Genomic DNA, 22,895 nt, shown 5'->3' with positions numbered 1-22,895 from the left:
GTCCACGCCTATGTTAGCTACCTGTGCTCTCCCTGTCAGGTGACATTGTGCCTGACCTCAGGATGCCTACCTCTCTGTTCCTCCCCATGTTGTATCATCTGTTTGGGAATGGAAACCAGACAGTCAGGTTTGTTAGAATCCTGTGGGGTGAATTAGGGGTAAAACGAGTAGATAAGTATCTCAACTACAGTAAAGACCGCAGAGTCTTGACAGCTCAGGGATCTTTATTTTCCTTTTCCTCAGAGAAACTTAAAGTCAATAGAAGTTTATCTTTCCTAAGAGTTAGAATAGTTCAGCGATGAGTCCTAAAGACAACATGTGGCAACCAGCAGTGTGTGTTTACGAATGCTAAATCTCAAAAGACAAAACTACTCAAAGCGAGAGTAACTACAATGAAAGCACGTGAGTTTTCCTCACCCTTTTGAAGCCTGGATTTTCCACTACATGTTATTATTTATTATTAATTATCCAATATTCTTCTTACCAAGAGTATCTTTAATGAGGATTTCAAGCTTCTGCCCCATGTTGGGTCCTTTCTCCTCTCTTGGATTCTGTACTCGGTTTACAATCTCTTGCTTGATGGAGTTGATTACAAACAACAAATTATCTGTAAGACAGAACAAGACACTTGGAATGTGTCACTAACATAGAAGAATTTGCTTTTAATTATGTAATAACAGATACTCAATTAAAAATGGAGAATGTGTAAGAAAACATTAAGCAGTGATAGTTATAAGCTTTCTTATCTAAACAGACTAATTTCAAATGATGTGCCACTTTTGATAACACACTGCAAACATGTATCAATGTACACTACCCCGTAAGCAACTTGCCCTACTTGTCCTCAGAGCTTCAAGACCTATGATAGTGCCTGGTATATCCATTCATAAGATCTTAGTAAGTGTTTATTAAATAAATCAAAGTCCTTCAAAGACAAAAGCTTTAAGAACAAATTTCCCTACCTTAAGAAGCTTAAAAAGAAAGAGCAGAGTTAACTAAAAGTAAACAGAAGGAGGGAAATAATAAAGATAATAGCAGAAATCAATGAAACTGAACACAAACACGTAATAGAGAAAGTTAATAAAGCCAAAAGTTGGTTCTTTGAAAACATCAACAAAATGGATGCCCTCTCCTATCCCCATCCCCAGCTAGACGGGTCGATCATCTATATCGAGAATGAAAACAGGGCTATCACTTCAGAATCTAGAGCCATTAAAAGGACAATAAGAAAATGCTCTTCCAACAAATTTAACAACTTGGATGAAACGGACAAATTTCTTGAAAACAAGAAGAAATGGAAAATCTGAACAGCTTGTTTCTACTAAGGAGTTGAATTTATCAAAAAATACTCCCCAAAGAAAACCCAGATGGTTTTAATGGCAAATTCTACCAAATACACAAGAAAGAAATAAAACTAATCTTAAACTTTTTTTAAAAGATAAAGATTATGGTTTAATTCATTCCATAAGGCCAGTATAGTCCAAATACCAAAACCTGATAAAGACAGTCTGAAAAAGAAAAATCACAGACTAATATCCCTCTTGAATATAAACACAAAAATATTTAACAAAATATTTGCAATAGATCCTGCTATAAAAAGCAAAATACATCATAACCAAGTAGAGTTTATTAATAATGCAAGGCTGATTTAATATTAAAAAATCAATTCATGTAATTCACCATATTAACAGGTGAATATGTAACATATTTGCAGGGGGGAAAAATAACAACATGATTATTCCAATAAATGTAAAAAACCCTGTATGACAATACTCAACACCCATTCATGATAAATGAAACTGACTCAAAATGACAGAGGGCATCTCATCTACAAAAAAAGCCTACAGACATCATCATCATTAAAGGTGAAAGGTTCCCTCCTCCCCCAAGACTACAAACAAGGCAATCACCATTCAGTGTCCTAGACATTGCAATAAGGCAATAAAAAGAAATGAAAGGCATAAAGATCAGAAAGGAAGAAATAAAACCTTCCCTATTTAGCCCTGGCCAGTATGGCTCAGTTGGCTGGAGCATCATCCTGTACACCGAAAGGTTGCGGTTTGATCCCCAGTTGGGGTGCATTCGGGAGGCAACCAATTGGTGTTTCTTTCTCACATCAATGTGTTTCTCTCTCTCTCTCCCCCCCTCCCCCCTTCCCCTCTCTCTAAAGTCAATAAAAACATACCCTTAGGTGAGGACTAAAAAAACCCTCCCTATTTGAAGATGATAATTACTTCAATAAAAATCCCAGAGCATCTGCACACCTACTACTAGAACTGACAAACAAATTTAGCAAGATAAGACATAAGAGCAGTACTTAAAAATCCATTTTATATGCATTTATAATCAGCAAAATGTTTGAAACTAAAATTTCAAAAACAATTCCATTTACAGCAGTACCAAAAAATATAACATACCCAGGAGTAAATCTTGCAAAAGATGTTCAAGCACTCTATACTGAAAACTATAAAAGCAGGTGGAGCAAAATTAAAGAAGACTTAATAGATGGAAAAGAGATACCAAGTTCATAGATTGGGAGACTCCATTTTGTTAAGATGGCAATTCTCTCCAAAATGATCTACAGATTCAAAGCAATCCCAATCAAATTTCAGTAGGCTTTTTTAAAAAGGTGATACACTAATTCTAAAATTTATATGGTCATGCAAAGGACCTAGAATAGCCAAAACAACTTTGAAAGGAAAGGACAGAATTGGAGGAGTAGCGAGGACTAACACTACCTGACTTTAAGATTTACTATAAAATACAGTAATCAAAATAGTTTATATAAATTAAAGGTAGACAAATAGATTAATGGGACAGAATATAGCGTCTAGAAGTAGACCCATACATACATTGTCAATTGATTTAACAAAAGTGCATATATACAAATGCAAAAATATATAGCCACAGAGATGTACATAATTATGGATAAATACATTAACTGAACAACATAGAGATAGATGGCAACATGTGTTCAAAGAAACATAGACCCACAAGGCTCCCAGTGGCCCACCACATTCCCTGCAGTGTGAGCCAGCTGGGTTCTAAAAGACATACAAATGCCATGACATTGCAATAATTATATCTATTTTACTCACAGAGCTCAAGATCAAAATGCTTCAATAGCAAGAAATAATAATAAGAAAATGGGATAGATTTCCACTGCAAGAAGCCAACTATTATTTTACCTAATTCACTTACTTGATTAAAGTGGCCATTAATAAATAAAAACATCAGTTCATTTAACAAGTTGTAAACTTCACAGCTAGAAATCCTCTTTCTGCCCTCACAAATAGAAATGAGATAGTCATGATCAAGGATTAAGAAAAACTACACAAAGTTTATGAGCACCTATGTGCCAGACATCATGCTGCACTTAAGAAAATCTCTAGAAACAAATAATAATTGATCATTCTGCCACTGTTTCACTTTACAATACAACTTAAAGAGCTACACAGTGAACCTCACCATTTTAGAGGCAAAGGAACATGCAAACTCTATGATACCAAGCTTAAGGAACAATAACAGAGCACGGGGGAACGGAGGGACACAGATCAAGCCAGAGCTTCCTAACCCCCTACTGGGCTGTAAAGGGTTCCAGGTGTATGAGAGTGGTCCTCTCAGCCCACAGGGGCCTCTTTCTATAAGCAGCCTAATCTGTTCTATTCCAGGATGCTTAGAGATGATAATTTTCTACATGTGCCATGATGTGAAAGATTGGGAAGTACTGATCTAAAGCAAGGACTCCCAAATATATGCTAGGATGGTTGCATAAGAGTAACTAATGTGATGTTAAAAATGTAAATTCCTGGGTTCTCCTAACACAGGTTCCAATTCAAAGGATCTGAGGAGAAGCCTAGGAATCTGTATTTCAACATGTACACAGACAAATCCAATGAGCAATCAAATTTGTAAGCCAGAGATCTAAACTGTCAACCCAAATGCTAAAATAAACAGTAGGCAATAAATTTGGCTAACCCAGCAACAGAACTGTAAAACGAAAGTAAGAAATTACTATGCTAACAAGTAAATGAGCTCTTCAGGGCAGAGATGAGATCAGGCTAGGGAGCCACAGATGGAGACACTCACACTAGCACAGGAATGAATGAGAGCAGGTAGCTTACTGAATGGATTAACAAAAAGGAAGCTGGCCTAAAACTGGGCAGACTATAGCGAAAGCAAATAACAAAACCAAAGAAAAACAGAGTGGTCAGCAAAATAACAGGAGGTTAATCAAATTCTTAAAAGTTTAGGTTACCATATTCTGTGTTGAGGCCCCACAATTTCACTTTATTAGCTTCATACTGGGCTTTTTTCTTTAACCGACAAGCCCTGTGAAAGGAAGAAGCAATTAGTTCACTTTTTTTAAGTGAAAATCTAGAATATACTTCTCTTTACTGTCATTTTCTAATAGCAACCAAAACCCACTGCCTACCGATGTTTATATTAAGTAACTCAAAAACCCACAATATAATTATTTATCCAAACTGACTTTTAAAAATTTTAAGCATATTCAAAAATAAAGCTTTTGGGTGAAGAGGATCTTAATACGTGGTGATGGGAGAAGATATGACTTTGGGTGGTGGACACACAGTGCAATATACAGATTTGTAACATAGAAACCCACACCTGAAACATGTATGTTCATATTAACCACCGTCACCCTAATAAATTTAATAAAATAAATAAAGCTATGACCAGTGCACTGAAATAAACAACCGACAATACCAAGTGTTGTGAAGTAAGTGGAACCCTCATATATTGCTGGTAGGGATGTAAAATAGTACCCACAGCTACTTTGGAAAACAGTAATTTTTTAAAAATTTGCTTTATTACTTTGGAGATAGCTACTTAGACAGTTTCTTATAAAATTAAACATACATTCCTGGGAGATGAAAACTTATGTTCACACAAACACCTCTAAGTGAATGTCTATGGTGGCTTTACTCATAATTGCCAAAAAATGGGAACAACCCAAATGTCCTTCAACTGGTGATAGGTAAACTGAAGTATATCCCCACGAAGGAATACTACTCAGCAATAAAAAGGAACCCCTCCTCCTCTCAGCAACATGGATGAAACTCCAACGCATCACGTTAAATCAAAGAACTCAGAGTCAAAAGGCTACATGCAGTATGACTCCATCTACATGACATTCTAGAATATGCAAAACTGTATGGACAGAACACAGATCCGGGGGGGCTGTTTATGAAGGGCCATGAGGACATTTTTTAAGATGATGAAAATGTTCAATATCTTGATTGTGGTGGAGCTTATAGGATCGATGTGTTTATCAAAACTCACAGAAGTGTACCTTAAAAGGGATGAGTTTTAATTATTACGAAATAAAACACAAAGCTATGATAATAATTTTCATTGTCATACTAGACTTGAGTCCATTCACCTCTCCCCTTTAAAAACTTTTTTCATCAAGCATCCATTCCACCTCTATTTTCACAGGAAAATTATCATTCTCTCATTGTAGTATTTGTAAAAGTCTACTTCTAAGTAAATGGCTGCGGGAAGATGAGCTTCTCTACAAGCTCAGTGCAAGCCTAGCCTCATCTCCTGGACTCCATTCGCAGAGTGAACGTGACCAGCATTTACCTGGAAGCCAGCTTATTCTTTTCCTTCCTTGACCGGGGCCGGGCAGTTAAGGGGAGCTCACTGACCGGAGTCAGGTCGCTGATCACTTTGTTTAGTTTCCGCAGCTCATTGCCTATCTGCAGCAGCTTCTTAGGGTTTGGAGTCAGGTCTTCTACATCAGTTCTCCGTGACTTCTTTACTGTGTATTTTCCTACAGGTGGTTTAAAAGAAGTTTAAGTTACACCATTTTATTTTAACAAGACATACATTTTCTATAACCATATTTTAAAACCATATCCCCACCCCACCCCTCTTTTCTTGTTCAGAAGTCTCAGCATGTTTCAGAAGTCTCAGAATGTTAACAACCTGTGCTAGAAGGGCTAGCCACCTCTCCTTCCCACCTTGTGACTGCAAGAAATGGGGGCACTATGGTCAGCTCCAGCCTTTTCCAAGTCCTTCTCACCTTAAGGTTTCTATCCCCAGTATGACAGATTCTTATGATTGGCATGGCAGTAATAAGCACCTCAAACTTTAGGATCGGAGTGCAAGTTCACCTGCGCGCAAAAATCAGGGCTAGGGTATAATATATAGTCAGGAAAAGATTTTGGATATTTTACCCAAACTGAGATGCTTTGATGCTCTTGTATTTGACTCAAAAGTGCACCAAGTGCCCGGCCAGTGTGGCTCGGCGGTAGAGTATTGACCTATGATCCAGGAGATCACAGTTTGATTCCACAGGCCAGGGTTTTGGGCTCAATCCCCATGCAGGAGGCAGCCGATCAACGACTCTCATTCATGTTTCTGTCTCTCTCTCCCCCTCTCCCTTCCTCTCTCTGAAATCAATAAATATATTTAAAAAAAAAAAGTCGACCAAGTAAAGGCTGCCTTTTGAAAGCTCGTCTTCAGTTAGTTTGGTACATAATGTCATGGAAGACTCCAGAGGTCCTGCCCTATCACTGCGGGCAAGCGGGACTGCTCTTCAGAACCACACTACAACACAGAACTTTCCTGGCATTCTCCACATGCCATCTGAACCTATATATTGATCCTGTCTTTTCACTGTGGTAGAAAAATTGCCCTGAAGGCAAAAACTGGGTTTTTATTCATTAAGAGACGGTAAAGTGCAGACCTGGGTACCAGTGGAAAGGGAAACTGAGGCACAAATATACTTCTGGCACAATTACGGTGTCAAAAATGCTTAGCAACTTAAATGTGAGGCATGAGTGACTAAACTGTGTACTGAGCACCAAGTTTACTAGTGCCCTCCACTTTGGGTTAATGTAAAATTATAGAACAGATTTTAGATTAACATACAAATAACATTTATGCAGAAGAAATTCTATTTAATTACATCGACCTGGGTTCACAATTCGAAATTTGACCTTAGAGTATAAGCTTCTCCCTACACTTATTTTCCACTCCTCTGTCTCTACTCCTTTCTTACCACTATTTTTCCTCTCTTGTCCCTCCCCCTCCTCTTTCCTCTCACCACTGTTGATCCCAATCTCCCAGTTTATATTAGGCCTGGAGACTGGATGACAATGGAAGTGAACACTGGAGCCCGTTCTCTTTCTCGCCAACCCTTCTGGTTTATAGCAACTGTGACAGGTCAGGAATCAGCAGTCTCCTGATCATTTCCTGGAAGTGACTAGAAATGAAACAGTTTTTACATAGGCCTTTCTTCCTGTTTAGGTGATGGCTCTTGACCCTGGTAAAACCTATTTGTGAGTGAAGAGTGGTCATAGCAAACACAGCAGCTCTATGCTCCCCTCTCAGTTTGCTAGGAAGGTTTGGGCACCTACATACAATGATTAAACACTATGGTTTAGTATCTCTGTGCAAAGTGACACAAAATATTTGACAGCAATCCGCTTACCGTGATGTAAGCCATTTTTCTGATACACATTACTTGGCAAGGTGTCTCGGTTCCACTCAGATGGCCTTAGCATCCTCTCCTGCTGCGCTGGGGTGAGTTGTTCACTATACTCCCAGAAGTACCTTCTTTTACCTCTCTTCCGAGATGATACTGAAGTCATCTCCTTCAAGTCTTCCACGGAATCATTTTCATAGCCTAAAAAACAAAAAGACCCCCCACCCCAATTTTTCAGTTCCATAAATTTCAATACACCAATCAGGACAAACAACAAGATACTTGATACATTTCTATTCATCTGAAAACATCGCTGTTTATCACTGGCATGTCAAAGATAATAAGCCAGGCCCATAAAATAACTTTTAATGTAGAAATCTCTAATTCATAAAATACTCAGAGATTAAAAGCATAGATGACTACACTATCTCCCTGGGGTTTCTCTTCAGTTTTTATAAGTTAGTACACAACACTTTGTATCTTCACGTAGGACTGAGAGAATGATGAAATACAGCTATAAGAATGTCAAAAGCACCATAAGGTAACAGTACTTAGCCACTAGTGATCTTAAATGTCTTCTTTTTAATATTTATGCCTCTGAAACATCCCCAGACCGAAAGCTATGTGCATTTCTGGGCAGAATTCTGTGAGGGAGCAGTGGTTTTCTTCGACCTCCCACCCCACCCCTTTTGTAAAAGTACACTAATGACAGTTCTCTCACAGGCTATTAAATAAAAACTTATATGCCTGTTCTAACATTTTACTGGAAACAATTTGCATTTACTTCACTTTTTTGTTGTTGTTAATCCTCATGGAGGACATTTTTTCCATTGATTTTTTTTCTTTAGAGAGAATGGAAGGAAAGAGGAAAAAGGCGGGGGGGGGAGGGAGGGAAACATGGATGTGAGAGAGACATATTGATTGACTGCCTCCCCCACGTGCCCCAACAGGGGCCCGGAATTAAGCCAGCAAACTAGGTACACGCCCTTGACTGGAAATTGAACCCGAGATCCTTCGGTGCGTGGGCCAACACTCTAACCACTGAGCACACTGACCAGGGCATTTACTTCACTTTTAAATAAGTTATTTTCCTTACTAATGGGAAGTTTCAGAAAACACTTAGTTCTGAGCTGCTTGAATGATTGGTCAGCCCCAATACAGGATGGCCTATCAATCTCAGATTCCCTCAGAGGATGCCCACCCGTGTATGTACTCCGTGTATTTAGGACTAGGAACATGGGGTAGTGAAGATGAGCTAGGCACAGGATGTACACAACCCTAAACCTAAGGTGGCCAGAAAAAATTGGGCAGCACTGGCCAAGCAAAATGACTACTTTCCCTCCTAAAAACGTGACTCCTCTGGAACTGACATTAAGAAAGTGATGACATCTGAGCATTTGGGGGGGGGGATTAGAATTTTACCAGGTTTTCTACAGATTAAGAATTAATTAAGATATGATTCCATTTACATGACATTCTAGAAAAAGCAAAATTATAGGGACAAAGTGACTGCCAGGAGTTGAGGGTGGAGGGAGGGGCTAACTATAAAGGAACTCGAGGGAAATTAGGGGGGGCTGTCCAAATTCTTCTGTGTCTTGATTATGTTGGTTACGTGATGACACGCACGTGTCAAAACTCACAGAAGTGTGTCCTTAAAGGGGGTGAATCTTACTGTGTGAAAAGTATACCTCACTAAACATGACCTTTAAAAAGAGAATCAATTTGAGGAGCAGAATGATTTCGAGGCAAGAGTCAGGCCAAGTGTTGGACAGCATTAGAGTGCACCTGAGGTTCTTCAGAGCCACATGGTAGGCAGTGTCAACGCAAACCTTAGGTGCTTCTTTAAGAAATGATGCACAAGTTCAGTGACACAATAATTTCTAGAACTCTGACTTTTAAAAATTGTGTTAGATAGCTTTGGCCTATTTACTTGTGTGAATGTTTCGCTTCAAAATGAAGGGTTTTATCCTGTTCCAGTTTTCCACCTACCTTTGGAAAAGGTGCAAAAAGGCCATGTTGCAAAATGGCCTTTTTAAAAAGCCCCTTGCTCCACCAGGCCAATCAAAATTAACTGGCTCACAGAGATTCCCCTCATATGCCTGGGAACACCTCAGCACTGGTGGATGGACCAATCTAAACACTCCCATCTTCCCACCAACATCAGGAACTGGTATTCCACACTTCAGTCTATTCCAGCCCAGAGCACCAGGGGAACTTTTTTTACACACAACTCCCTTAGGTGGTGGTGGTTACATGACTACATGCACTATCAGAGCTCAGAGAACTGTCGACTTTAAAGGGGTGAACCCATGCCCCCAACACTATTTTATATGCTCCCTTAGCTAGCAACTTGTCCTCACATATTTTACTTACAGAAACTTCATTTCAGATTTGTAAGAACTGGTAGAAAGAGATTATTAACACCCTTTTCACAAAGAAACATGCTCATGGAGGGTTTAAGTGCTTGAGCAGAACCTGGGACTGATGTAGGCCCCATGACTCAAGGAGTCCAGCTCCAGCTGGGCTTCCCACTTTCCCTGTGCCTATCCAGTTAAACGGTATAAGTGGGTTTTTTTTACATACATTCCACATTAAATTCAGAGTCATGAAGATTTTTATTTCTTCAGTTCCATGCAAATGAGTTACAAGTTTTATCTATTTTTAAAAAAAGTATTTAGCCTGGCTGGTGTGGCTCAGTGATTGAGCATCAACCCATGAACCAAGAGAGGTCACGGTCAGGGCACATGCCCGGGCTGTGGGCTCGATCCCCAGTCGGGGGCGTGCAGGAGGCAGCTGATCAATGACTCTCTCATCACTGATGCTTCTCTCTCTCTCTCTCTCTCTCTCTCTCTCTCTCCCCCTTTCTCTCTCTCTAAAATCAGTAAGAACAGCTCTAGCCAGTTGGGCTCAGTGGTTAGAACGTCAACTGTGGACTGAAGGGTCTTGGGTTCAACTCCAGTCAAGGGCATGTACCTCGGTTGCAGGCTTGATCCCTGGCCCCAGGTGGGGCGTGTAGGAGGCAACCGATGAACGTGTCTCTCGCACATTCCTGTTTCTGTCTCTTCCACTCTCTCTGAAAAGCAATGGAAAAAATACCCTCGGGTGAGGATTAAAAATAAATTAAATTAAAAAGTATTTAAAGGGCCATCAGCTTTCTTTGACCTAATATTTTCACATTTTCTAACAGCATACACCATAAATCCACCATAATACACACACCCACACCCACACCCACACCGGGCATTTAGCTAAAGTCATCCACATTTCAATACAGAGACTACCAGGATTCAGTAAAATGCAGGAAAATTATATTCCCAGAACACTAATCTAGCATTTAATGTCTTTAAATCTCTCTCAAAGTATGTTCTGAGAAACACTATTACTATAAGATACGACTTCATCCCCAAATGAGTTCTACTAAGTGTAAGAAACTAATACTGCACCTCTCTCGCCAAGTCACAGTACACAAGCATGTTGGAAGACAGAAATCAAAACAACAATAAACCACTCAACTCTGAGCTCCACGAAGACAAGGATCATGTCTATTCTGCTCATCTCTGCACAGCCAATACCTAATACACAGTGTCTGACATACAAGGAGGCACACACAAACTTTTTAACAAATCAATGATTTAATATAACATTTCCCACAGAGCCTTTTCCCTTTTTTTTTTCATTTGATGGATCACCATACTAATCTAGCTTATTTCTTCCTGACATGGTTATCAAAAGAAAGTAAAAAAGGCTTATTTATTGCCTAAAATTCCATTCACACATCTTTGGTTAGTGAAGATTACTGCCATTGAGCTGGTAAGGTCAATCGTAAAAATGTTTAGTAGGGATTACAAAATAAACTCTCATTCTGGGGGTCCAATTCTTAGTCTTACAACCATGTAACTCCATGACCCCAGTGTAGCCTGTCCACAGAATAGGCTCTATTAAAACTTGGGAGCCAGTCCAGAGTTGGGACTGAAACTCCATTTACACCTCTCCTGGAGCTTTGTAGGCTCGGGCACTGTAGTAGCGGACTGCCAAGAACCAGCATCCAGGGAGCTAGTCATCACAAAAGGGCCTTTGTAAACTGTCTGCTGCAAATTAAACCAATCAACCCACTCTAAAACTAGCACTCTGAAGAAACTATAACTATTCCCACTTTTCAGCTTCAAAGAATTTCTTCCTGCTCCTCACCAAAAATTCACTTTTGTATCCTTAAAGTAGTTTATTTAGCTCTTTCTTTTAAGAATAAAGGAAATTTTCATTAGCATATATGAATAAAGCCCAAACTACAACCACAAAATTGTGCTGATTTTGTGGTTAAAGAATGTCATCCATTAATGTTTGTGAGAACTGTCCAAGTGATACTAACCAAGGAGGTTTTACTTTAGGTCACTGAAAGTGAAGGAATTAAACGCCACCCAAACATTTAGCACTGTTAAACAGCATCAAGAAGAGCTTTTCCCTGCAGAGTGACAGCTAACCCATCTCTTATAAAGTAGTGTTGGTTGCAAGGGATGTGGCATAACAGGGCAATACCAACTCTAACACTGTCAAAGGCTGAGAAAATGGAAACGAGGGTCAATCTACCAAATGGGCTCTCCCCTGCTTCTCAACACAAAACCACATCAAAGTCAAAAGATCAAGAATGAATTTAAAGTGGAGTTAGAAGTCAAAGGAAAGCAAAACTAAAACCAGAAGTGGGGTAGGCAGCATAGTCCCTGCCTGGTTGGCGGTGATGGGGTTTACTCACTGATTTATCTATTCCTTTAAGCACCAGCTGGCAAAGGCATTTCTTTCCCCACACTTGCCATTTCCCTTAGTTATTACCTAGCTCCTGTTGGTCTCGCATTCCCCTTACCCTCCTATCCCAATTCTAAATATGGACTCAGAGCAATAGGGCTGACCTGCCAGACTTTAAGGACCACTCTGCTCTTCCTATGGGAAGGAGCGAAGTAACTTAACCCAGCTACAAAGACAATTTCCCCTGAAACATCTCAAAATTTGTTGAAAAAATTTCCTGTTAAGTAGGAAAGACAATTGTTTTATCTAGACTATATAGAGTTCTAAAGTAAACCAAAGAAAAGGCAAAACCCCCTCTCCTCCACATTAAATTTAATGTACCTTTTCCTTACTTGCAGCCCTACCCAAGTCAAACAACTTGGTTGTATCAAATACATCAATCTAAGCGTTTGTGTAATAGGAGGATTGCACTAAAAGAAGTCTTTCAGCAATAACAGTGCTGCAGTGCCTACAGTACACCTACTATGCCTTAAAAACCTTTCCAAAAATTAAACACCAATGTTTATACTGCCGGAAATTCCAGCAATCATCATAACAAATGGGAAGGGTTTTCTTTCACAATGTGTAAGGTTTTTTAATAACTTAGTTTTTTATGTAGGCGTTACAGTATCAACATTATTTCTGAAGAAAATAACTTTTGCTTAAACTTGAAGATCTTCACTTCTTTGTGTATTAACTGTGTTCCACTTGGCAACACCATTTTCATAAATAAACTGCACAAGCCAACAGCGGCAACAGCCCAAGCATGTAAATACTGAAGTGGACCAGTTCCCCACAGGTTTCATTTTCTTCCTCCCTTTATTTGTAAGCACTGTATATAAATAAAACAGCATCTCCTTCAAGCTTATTCAGTTACAGCAGGTATTTTTCTTAAATGGAGAAACACTGTGTAAGTGAAAGATGCAGTAGACACAAAGAAAAGGCTCCTTTACATTACTCATTGGTAGCATGCGTAATATAAGCCATCAGCCCTTGGTTCCGCGATCTAGGGACTCCTAACTTACCTCAACAATAACAGAGGGCCTCGTGCATAAATAGGAATATTTTTTAAGCCAATCAATTCTTGGCATTTTTGCACAGCACTCAAGAGAGTGATAAATCAGGTCACTCAGCATAAAATAAATTTAGAAGTAGCCCTCGAGGAATCAGCATATGAGCCACCATATGAGCAAAAGTGGTTATTTTAGAGCTGGATGAATAGGTAAAAAGCAATTACATGTCCAAGCCAAGACATAAGTCACTTAATCCTCCAACTAAGACACAAGCAAGTGTCCCCCGCAAACCTGTCCACACCCGGACAGCAGGGGAGGGGTCTGTCGAGCCTCTGAACAGGCAATACCTGGTTCGGAGAAAGTGTCACTGATGTCATCGTCCTTGTCGTCCTCGTAGTCCTCCTCCTCCTCCTCCTCCTCCTCGTTCTCCGAGAGCTCGTGCTCGCTGCCGAAGCCTTCATCGTGGTCCTCGTCGTCGGCCTCCTCCTCCTCCTCCTCCTCCGGGCTGCACTTGGCTGGCGGCTCTCCCGGGTTGTCGGAGACAAAAAGGGAATAATTGTGCTCTTCTTTTTTCTGGGAGGAGTCCGAGACCGACGCGCTGGCAGAAAGGCTGCTGCTCTCGCCCGCGGCACTTGCCCCAGCAGCCTCCCGGGGCAGGGGGCTGAGTAACAGCTCCTGGGTTTCTCTGAAAGGCAGCGCTGGGGTGGCATGGCCCTGAAGAGGCTCCATGCCCTTCTTTTCCGGTCTCTTCGCTACGGCCCCACAGTAGCAGGTGTTCTCCTTTGCCGCATCGGCGTGCGCCTGGCTCAAGGAGGGCCGGCTCTGCTGCACTGGGTTGATCTTTACTTTTGCCTTTTTTACATAGTCTTTACATTCAACATGGAAGTTCACCTTTTCAGTATGACACATATTGGTCTTCACCATGATTTGTGTGCTTGAAGTGGGTTTACTGGCTTTTTGGACACAGTCTGACAAAGGGACCTCAGCTTGGAGCATCTTAGAAGAACACACAGGGGCAGCTGCTCTGCTTGCAATCTTTTTACCAGGGAATGAAGAGGGCAAAGGATTTTGTTTGACACTGAAAAGCGAATCCGGGTAATACAGGGAATCAGAAACAGACTGAGAGTCTTCACTATTAAGCTGCGCCAAAGTTGGAGTTTTACTTATGACCTCTTCATCTTGGTAAGGACTGGAAAAATCATCAAGACCCAAGTAATCCACTTCTTTTGTTCCCCAGATGTCACAGCTGGTTAGTTTGGTGTACTTCGTTAAGTCTTCACAGTATGTATCCCACTGTTCCCAGTTTGAGGTTAAAGTGCCCTCATTATCCAGGACATCTGTGAAAGACTCCAGATTTTCAATGTCTTTGCAGTCCTCCAGAGAAAGGAAGCTGTCTCTAGGATTCTGTTGGTAGTTCATCTCTCTATCCTGAGAAGGGTTTAAAAAAAAATTACACGCCATATTTTAGGAAAGAAATATTCACCTCCATCCACTTCCATATATCAAATTAATAAACCAGTTCTTGAACTCTGGTCTTTTAAGATAAAGGCTACTTACATGAAACTTTACCATTCCATGTAACGTCATTTCCTTGGGCAAGAAAAAAAAAAGAGGGAAAATATGTCCCTTGAGAGGTTTAAGTATGGTCCAAACATCAAGGCCTCTTAAACTTTACTACAAACACTCTTTCTGAAAAAAAGTTTACATTTCCTGATCTTTGACCTAGAAGGATTTTGGGATCTCCTAAGAAACAAGCTTCAACTACAAAGCAAATAGTGAAGACCTTACCTTCATCACAGAAGAATCTGCCTTCTTAAATGCGAACTTAAAGTTAGAGGCAAAGAGCAATCCTAAGGAAGCTGGAACTCAGCCACAGAAGCAGCAGCTCTTTGGTAAGACCTTGTAACAACTCTCGGGCTTAGCAAATAAAATACTCCTCATAAGTAGAGATGTAATTTTTAAAATGTGATTAAGACTATGCACCCATAACAAAGAATGCAGTCAACCTCTAATGGACTAACATGAAAGGCAGCTCGTTGTATATTTCTATGTTAAAAAGCAGCTATTGCTTGGAATTGCTATTTTTTGTCTCACATTCTGTGTCACATGCCTTGCTTATTGTTATCATTCATAACCTTCCAGTTGAAAAGTTCTTAACATTCAGGCATATTTTAAAAAGACAGCTTCCCATCCTCCTCATCAAAAACCAGACTATACGTATTCAGAAAGCCTTTCCTCTATTTTCAATGGTTCATACATCCTTCTAAAAGTATTAGACTGACAGTCGCAAGAATCAAATTTGGCCTAATCATATCCTTTTTTCCTTTCAGGCATTTATAAATAAAAAACTCTACCACCACACTGTTACCGCAAATCAAAGAATACAAGCAAATGTTACTTACCAGCTCATACATGAAATCTGGATCTGAACTGTTTGCTAAGAGATCTGTGCTCATCAGAGTCTGTTCCGAAAAAGTGTGGCTTCGAAAGGCATCCCCAAAAGGCGGATCCATTCCGCTTACACTAGGCTACAACAGAGAGATTTTAATTTTAGTAGTCTTGAGCGAAAGACTACTCAAGACCTATTTATTACACATATGCCCCACCCCCACACCTACTATTTTCAGAAAACAATTTGGTGTTTTTCCTACTGTTTAGTACATTTAAGAGATTTAACCAGCATTAAACTGGGGGCTTATATTAGGAGAATAACTAAGATGCATAAAAACAAAAAAAAGAAATAAGGTGGCAATTGTTAGTAATACCTAACCTCTAAAAACTAAAGCTTATTTAGCTGCAAGTCAGCATACAGTACCTAATGAATACTTTTATTAGGCTATAAATGGTCTTCAAATCCATCTCTAATAATCCTCTCGGTACTAACTCCCTGAAGAGGAGAACTCCGGCCCCTTCCTGGGGCCTATGGAGGTAGCGGGTGGGTCTAAGCTCTGCCCTCCTAAGTAAGCCCAATGTCTTATTTCTCAAAACAAACTGGAAGAGAACTTTGGCCTCTCTAGTCAACAAATGCCTCCCAGAACGTGATGGAGATATGGTCAGCCAAATATCCAAAAATCTCTTGGACAAGACCAGTAACTTGGACGTGCGCTCAGTAGCTTTAATCCTGATTCCTGAAAAGGGTACAATTCATTCTATAATAAATAAGAAAAGGAAAAAAGACTCGGCACCCAGAGTTAACCCATCCTCCTTTCCACTTCAGCATCTCTACAATCACTCTAGAGTGAAGACAGGGCGCACACTCCTGAAGTGGTCTGAACAAGGAAAGGCCTCCCTCTGGGGTTGAACTTGTGTGAAGGAACAGGACGGGAAAAATAAAACTCCCCCTTTGCCTTTTTGTTCTTCTGCAAGTTTCTGCTGAAACTGTAAAAAATTATTAGTCTCGCCCAGCCAGGCATGGTTCAGCAGTTGAGCATCGGCCTAGGATCCGGGAGATTGGGGTTCGATTCCCAGTTAGGGCACATGCGTGGGTTGCGGGTTCGATCCCCAGTGTGGGGCGTGCAGGAGGCAGCCGATCAATGACCCTCTCTCATCACTGATGTTTCCATCTCTCTCCCCCTCTCTTCCTCTCTCTGAAATCAATAAAGATATATTTTAAAAAATTATTAGCCTCATTTGCTCACATTTGTGTATTCATATACCTTTAAAGACTATCCTACATACTCTCTTCATCATATTTTCCTTCATGGGGACATCCTATCCCACTCTTTTTCTCTGATTTTCCCCAACCCTACCTGACTGCAAACTCAAAGTGTTTTATAGCCCTAAATTCAAAGTATTCGATAAACAGCAAATTAAGCCTTGAACGGGAAAAAACTCCGAATGGGTGTGTGCAGTCCACTTGGCAGGGAGGTGGGGATGGAGGCAGGCCACTGGTCTTTTTAACATGAGCCAGCAAATCCCCTTTCTTTGCCTCCGCTGCCTGCCTCCAAGTCACTGCACAGTCCCAGCAAGTTTCTGAGTTCCTGTGCTCAGCGCATAGTTCTGCTTGGCCTCATATAAAGCCACCTAAGAAGCCCTGCCCTCTCTTTATTTCTAGATTTCTCCCCAGCACTGAACACAAAGAGGGGAGAGGGTAAAAGCTAATGACGAGAACGAAGGGAAGAAGTTGGATATGCAGAGTGGGGACTAACAGGCTTCATTTACTGTTTCAGTGACTGCCTGAAACCAGAACTGATGAATTCAAAGTAGTAATACAAATGGATATAATCATTCTTAGACATGTTTTGTACAAGGTATATAGAGGGGTGGGTACAAGTAGGTTTACAGTTGTTTGTATGGGAAAATACATAATACAAGAATAAACTTTTGCATACTACCAACTGTAAACCTACTTGTGCCTACCCCTGTATATGTGTGTACAGGTGTTTGTGTATATGTACCATTTCCTCTTAATTATTTTTAAATTCAACAGGCATGAATGGAAAGGAACAACTGGGAAATAGGAAGAAGACAGGAGACGAAAATAGGCTTTCTGTGGCAGATTAATTTTCAGGGGAGCTGTTTTAGCCCCCATAAAGCCAGCAGGTCTGTTTCTAACTAAGTTTTCCTTCACCGTGTTCCCTGTGCCAAGCTCCTTAAACTTCAAAGCTGTATAGCAAAGCAGGAAATAGAAGCAATGGAAGGAAAGACAAGTCTTCAAAACCAGCTGATATCAGAAGGAAAATGTCTTAAAAAGGCAGTGTGTCAAGTTGTGTTAAGAATCCGAGAACTGCCCGGCCGGGCGTGGCTCAGTGGTTGAGCACTGACTTAGGATCCAGGAGATCGGGGTTCGATTCCCGGTCAGGACACATGCTCAGGTTGCAGGCTAGGCAGGCGATCAATGACTCTCTCATCATTGATGTTTCTATCTCTTTCTCTTCCCCTCCTTTCCTCTCTCTGAAATCAATAAAAATATGTTTAAAAAAAAAAAAAAGAATCCGAGAACTTAGAGAAGTGATGACATGGACCTTCTGCCGTGGGAAACAAAAGACCTTGCACCTGCTCTGGGTGATTTACCTGAGGCATTTCCAAGCCCAGATCCTGCAAGTCCGATCCCAAACTTCTTTTTTTTCTCGTTTGTAAATGCTCTTCCAGCTTTACTTTTAATTTCAGGATCAACGATGATTTTCACAACAAGCGGCAGGTTTCCACGGAGTGCCTTCACTTCAACTGCTTGGTTCCCTGCTTTTCTTTTCTGTGCGAATCTGTCGAAGAGCAGCACACAGTAACTTCACTGAGCACCACTAAAAACAAGCTGACCTTTCAAGACAACCTTAACAAAGAACACTTTAAAGGGGTAAGTCTTGTAGTTGCAATATCAAGAATTTGGTCCTTTCTTAGTACCAACTATTCTGAAATCCACCATTCCTTCATTTGTTTCTAAAATAGAATAGGTCAATTTATAACTAGCGACATTAAAAAAAAAAATCCTGAAATATTAACATAGGCTGATTTGTCCTGTGAGCTGAAAGATGTATTTATTATACTTAATGTTAAAGTAAAGCTCCCCTTCACTTTATGTTCCATATGAGAAAATATACTGCAACATTTAATTCCATCTATTGTATAATCATTCCTGTTAAATTAATCTACATTTTATATCACTCATAAAGCTACAAGAAGAGCAATGAATACATAACTGTGAACGATGTAATTTAATATACCCTCTACATTAAATAAAATCATATTTGTAATGGTACATGCAACATTATTCTTTCAGTTATAAGTGAAATCTGTCCTTGAAGTAAGAATTATTCATGTAAGTTTTTAAACGTCTACTAAAGACACCATCTACCATCAGCTTGGTTTACCAGGGAGACACTGTTATTTAAAGAGGGCTAAATGCTAGCGGCAGCTTTCACTTGCAAACTAGACAGCACTGGGCAGGTCAATCTGTTTAAGCCCCATTCTTCTCGCCTCTCTGGCTACTGAATTTTCTATGCCATAATACTGCCATACAAATACAAGTATTTATTTAAAACTGTACTTAAACACTTGGCCTCAAAGCAAACTTCAGTCAATGGAGTTAGCAAAAAGACCACTTGTTTGGGAGACAGGAGACTTGGATTCCAGTTTTGCTCCATAACTAAAACTAAAGACTTAGGAATTAAAGCTTAAATTTTTGCCTTAGCTCCCAGACTGAGGAATTACAATTATTCTTCCTTGACTATGTAATAGTGATGTTATGAGAATTAAATATTAAATTAGGATGTAGTAATAAAAATAAATCTAAAAAGCTATTATCATGAGTAGGTATACGTTGCCAGAGCTTTCTTTTGTCCCACAGCTAGTCCAGCTCAGAAACTCAACATCTGTGACAGCTACTGTAAGCAAGGCTGAGTGTATTAAAGACATCCACTCCCAAGAGACAGTATCCACTATGTAAGGGTTGAGTTCATTCACCTGGGATAGTTCAAGGTCCTTACTTGCCTCTCCTAGTCTCTCAGGTATCAGCAAACAGGAGTGGGGGAAGGGCCAACTCTACTCCAAGCAGTAGGACCTCTTTTTAGGGATAAACTCTTGTAATCTCTAAAACTAATGACTCAAGCTCACAACAAAGTATCCTCATCTCCAACGTTTTACACCCATTTACTAGAAATGCTTGGTACCGTTCCAAACATATATGTTGAGAAACAACCATGAAGAACAAAATCTCCCACCCAAAAGTGGAAGGGGGAAAAGCTTCTACAGCAGTTACCGTTACATAGAATCTTCCGTAACAACAAAAATCTATCTCCTTTACCAGGGAGCATATACAAAGGGTACGTTAATGCTTGGATGGCCAAGTGACTGAGGAGGAAGGTGTAACAACTTGCTTTTCAGGATGCTTTCACACTTCTTTGGGCTCAAGAAAATCCCTATTTTACTCAAGGCTTTAATATTAAAGTCCATAAAAAACAATAGTCTTATTTCCTAATTTGTGACCTGAGGAATGTTTGTTCCAAGGAATGTCAAATGGTTACTCAACAGAAGGGTTGTGTTGGAAATCACCATATTAAACAAAACTATCATACTGCCTTTATGCAAGACTTCTTGGAAACTTGACAGTGCTAGGTGCTAATGCACATTATAAATCACCAATAGATGAACAGAACAGATGACATGTCCCAAACTTATTTGATCATAAAATCCTCCTCTCTACCCTCAAGCTGAACTCAAGACTAGTGTTTAAAAAAAAAACTAGGAGAAAGACTAAATTAATTCCCCTTACTCCATTTATTCACAGCTCTGGGAGAGGACTGTGGTCCATAAGAAATACTATTTACCAACAGATTTTCTATACCAGGGCTCATTCAAAGGAAGATACTCTGGTAACTGAAACCAGTTCTCTGAAGCTATGAGTTGGGCAAGTGATTGATTTATGAGCAGCAATGGTACCACCTGAAGACACCCAGAACTGCTTCAATCTTTTTCACAATAGCCCTTTCCACAATGTCCTACCCTAGGTTTTTTTGGTTCTCCATTTGAAAATATGTTGAGGCTTACATCAGGCAAAGCAAAAGGTAAAGTAAGATTGTAAGTAAGGTCAAAGGACTTCTTACAGAAGTTCCTCCCTGGATCTGCTCCAGCCACTAATCCAATCTTTAAAAGCCAAACCCAAAGCTACCTGGTGTGCCCCAGGCAGCTCACACATACCCAAGAGCTCCTAAATTATGCTCTGAATCTGAGGGTTTCAGCTGATCCCTTACAGTCCACATAGAGAAAAAAGGATTGAAATCAACCTCTTTGAAGTTAAAATGTCTTAGAAATAAGCAGATACTGTCTAGGATAGCCAGCATCCCTGTGGGTCCCCTTTTATAGGGCACTGGCCTAAGCCATTGCTCCCTTTTAGTAACTTGAGGGAATTGGTTCCTCTTAATGGCATGTAGTGCTCTGAGTCATCCAACATTCATCAGAGTAGACAGTCAAAAATTTTTGACACACCCATTAGAATGGCTATTATCCAAAAAAAAAAAAAAAAAGGAAAATAACAAGTGTTGGTGAGGATATGGAAAAATCGGAACCCTTGTTCGCACTGCTGGTGGGAAGGTAAAATGGTGCAGCTGGAAAATGGTTTAGCAGTTCCTCATAAAGTTACACACAGAATTACCATACGATCCAGCAACTCCACATCTGGATATAGACCCAAAAGAATCGAAAGCAGGGACTCAAACAGATACAGATACACCCATGTCCACAGGAGCACTATTCACAAGAGCCAAAAGGTGGAAACAACCCTAGTGGCCATCTACAGATGAACAGATAAGCAAAATGTGGTCCATATATACAACAAAACATGATTCAGCCATAAAAGGAATGAAATGCTGATACATACATCATGGATGAACCTTGAAAACATGCTAAGTAAATTAAACCTGACACAAAAGAATAAATATTATATGATTTCATTTACACGGAGTACCAGAATAGGCAAATTCAGACAGATAGAAAGTAGAACAGAGGTTACCAGGGGCCAGGAGAGTGAGTGTTTAATGGGTACAGAGTTCTGTTTGGGATGATGAAAATGTTCTGGAAATAGACAGTTACACAAGATCGTCAATTACTTAATGCCATTAAATCGTACACTTAAAATGGTTAAAATGGCAAAATTTGTTTATTTTACCAAAATGAAAAATATTAAAAAAAAATTTTTAAGATAATCTTTTTATTAAGGTTTTTTATAAATTTTATTGATTTTTAGAGAGGGAGGGAGGGAGAGGGAGAAACATCAATGTGAGAGTGGAACATGGATTGATTGGCTGCTTCCTGCACACCCCCTACCAGGTATCAAGCCTGCAACCCAGGCATGTGCCTTGAACAGAATCGAACTTGCAGCTTTATGGAGCACGGGACACCCAACCAGCCGAGTCACACCAGCCAGGGCTAAAATTTGTTATGCTGACACAAGTACTGTTCTATCATATACCATGGTTTATTTTTATCTTTCCTAGTCTTTGCTGGTTCATGCTCATCATTACTTTCATATGGGCAGAGTTCTTGGGTTTTCTTTTTATTGTCTTCAAACTGTGGCAGATTCATAATTCTAAGAGGTAGTAACTGTCCTGACCCCCAATTTAAATAAATAATTTCAAGCTTAAGCCCCAACTAAAGTTGAAAGAAAGGTGGAAAAAGGGAGGGAGGGGATGGGGTAGGGGGAGAAAGGAAGGACCACTGACTTGGTAATTTAAAGGCTTCTACAATGTATATACCACCCCATGAGACCCCCTCATTGGACAGGAAAGTTTGTTTGCCCAAACTCTTTAACAGACCAGGACCCACCCACCACACAGTCCATTCATTCTGCTATATTCCATATGTCCCATTCAGTAATTCTTTTCCTTTTGAAAATGACTCATTAAAAGTCAATCAGACAGTCCTTCTGATGATTACTAAATCAAACCACTACCTGTTTTTCAGTGCAGCAAGAATCAGAGATCCCAAATCTCCACACCACTGAGGAGGCAGAGGCTGCCTGTGCCAGGAATACAGTGGAGGGAAGCTGGGGCAATGCTCTCCCTTTATTATGTAATATAAATCCTGTGACTACAACTGCAAGCAAAGAGGGATTCTCTACCCCTTCAACAGCAGTTCTCTGAACTCCAAAATTTAGAAAACAGGCAAGTAAACTTCAAGTTAGATGGTTATAGTTCATGTCAGGAATTATTAGCAAGAGA

The 22,895-nt window shown here is 40.1% G+C and overlaps 1 protein-coding gene across 3 annotated transcripts in view; it reads right to left on the bottom strand.

Moving 5' to 3' along the window:
• CREBRF (CREB3 regulatory factor) overlaps positions 1-22,895 on the bottom strand; it is a 44,023-nt gene that overhangs the window by 9,958 nt on the left and 11,170 nt on the right. For all 3 annotated transcript variants that reach the window (XM_016211242.2, XM_016211240.2, XM_016211241.2), the window contains exons 2-8: positions 18,259-18,446; positions 15,648-15,773; positions 13,593-14,673; positions 7,463-7,657; positions 5,608-5,797; positions 4,259-4,332; positions 485-607 (exon numbers count right to left, since the gene is read on the bottom strand). In XM_016211242.2, the coding sequence (XP_016066728.1) occupies positions 485-607; positions 4,259-4,332; positions 5,608-5,797; positions 7,463-7,657; positions 13,593-14,673; positions 15,648-15,773; positions 18,259-18,267 (1,798 nt within the window). In that variant the 5' untranslated portion in view covers positions 18,268-18,446. The remainder of the gene's footprint in view (positions 1-484; positions 608-4,258; positions 4,333-5,607; positions 5,798-7,462; positions 7,658-13,592; positions 14,674-15,647; positions 15,774-18,258; positions 18,447-22,895) is intronic.

The sequence above is a fragment of the Miniopterus natalensis genome, chromosome 4, assembly GCF_054644295.1.
Source record: "Miniopterus natalensis isolate mMinNat1 chromosome 4, mMinNat1.hap1, whole genome shotgun sequence".
NCBI lineage: Eukaryota > Metazoa > Chordata > Mammalia > Chiroptera > Miniopteridae > Miniopterus > Miniopterus natalensis.
Note: the sequence above shows the minus strand (reverse complement) of the source record. Positions and strands in the feature narration are given on the sequence as shown.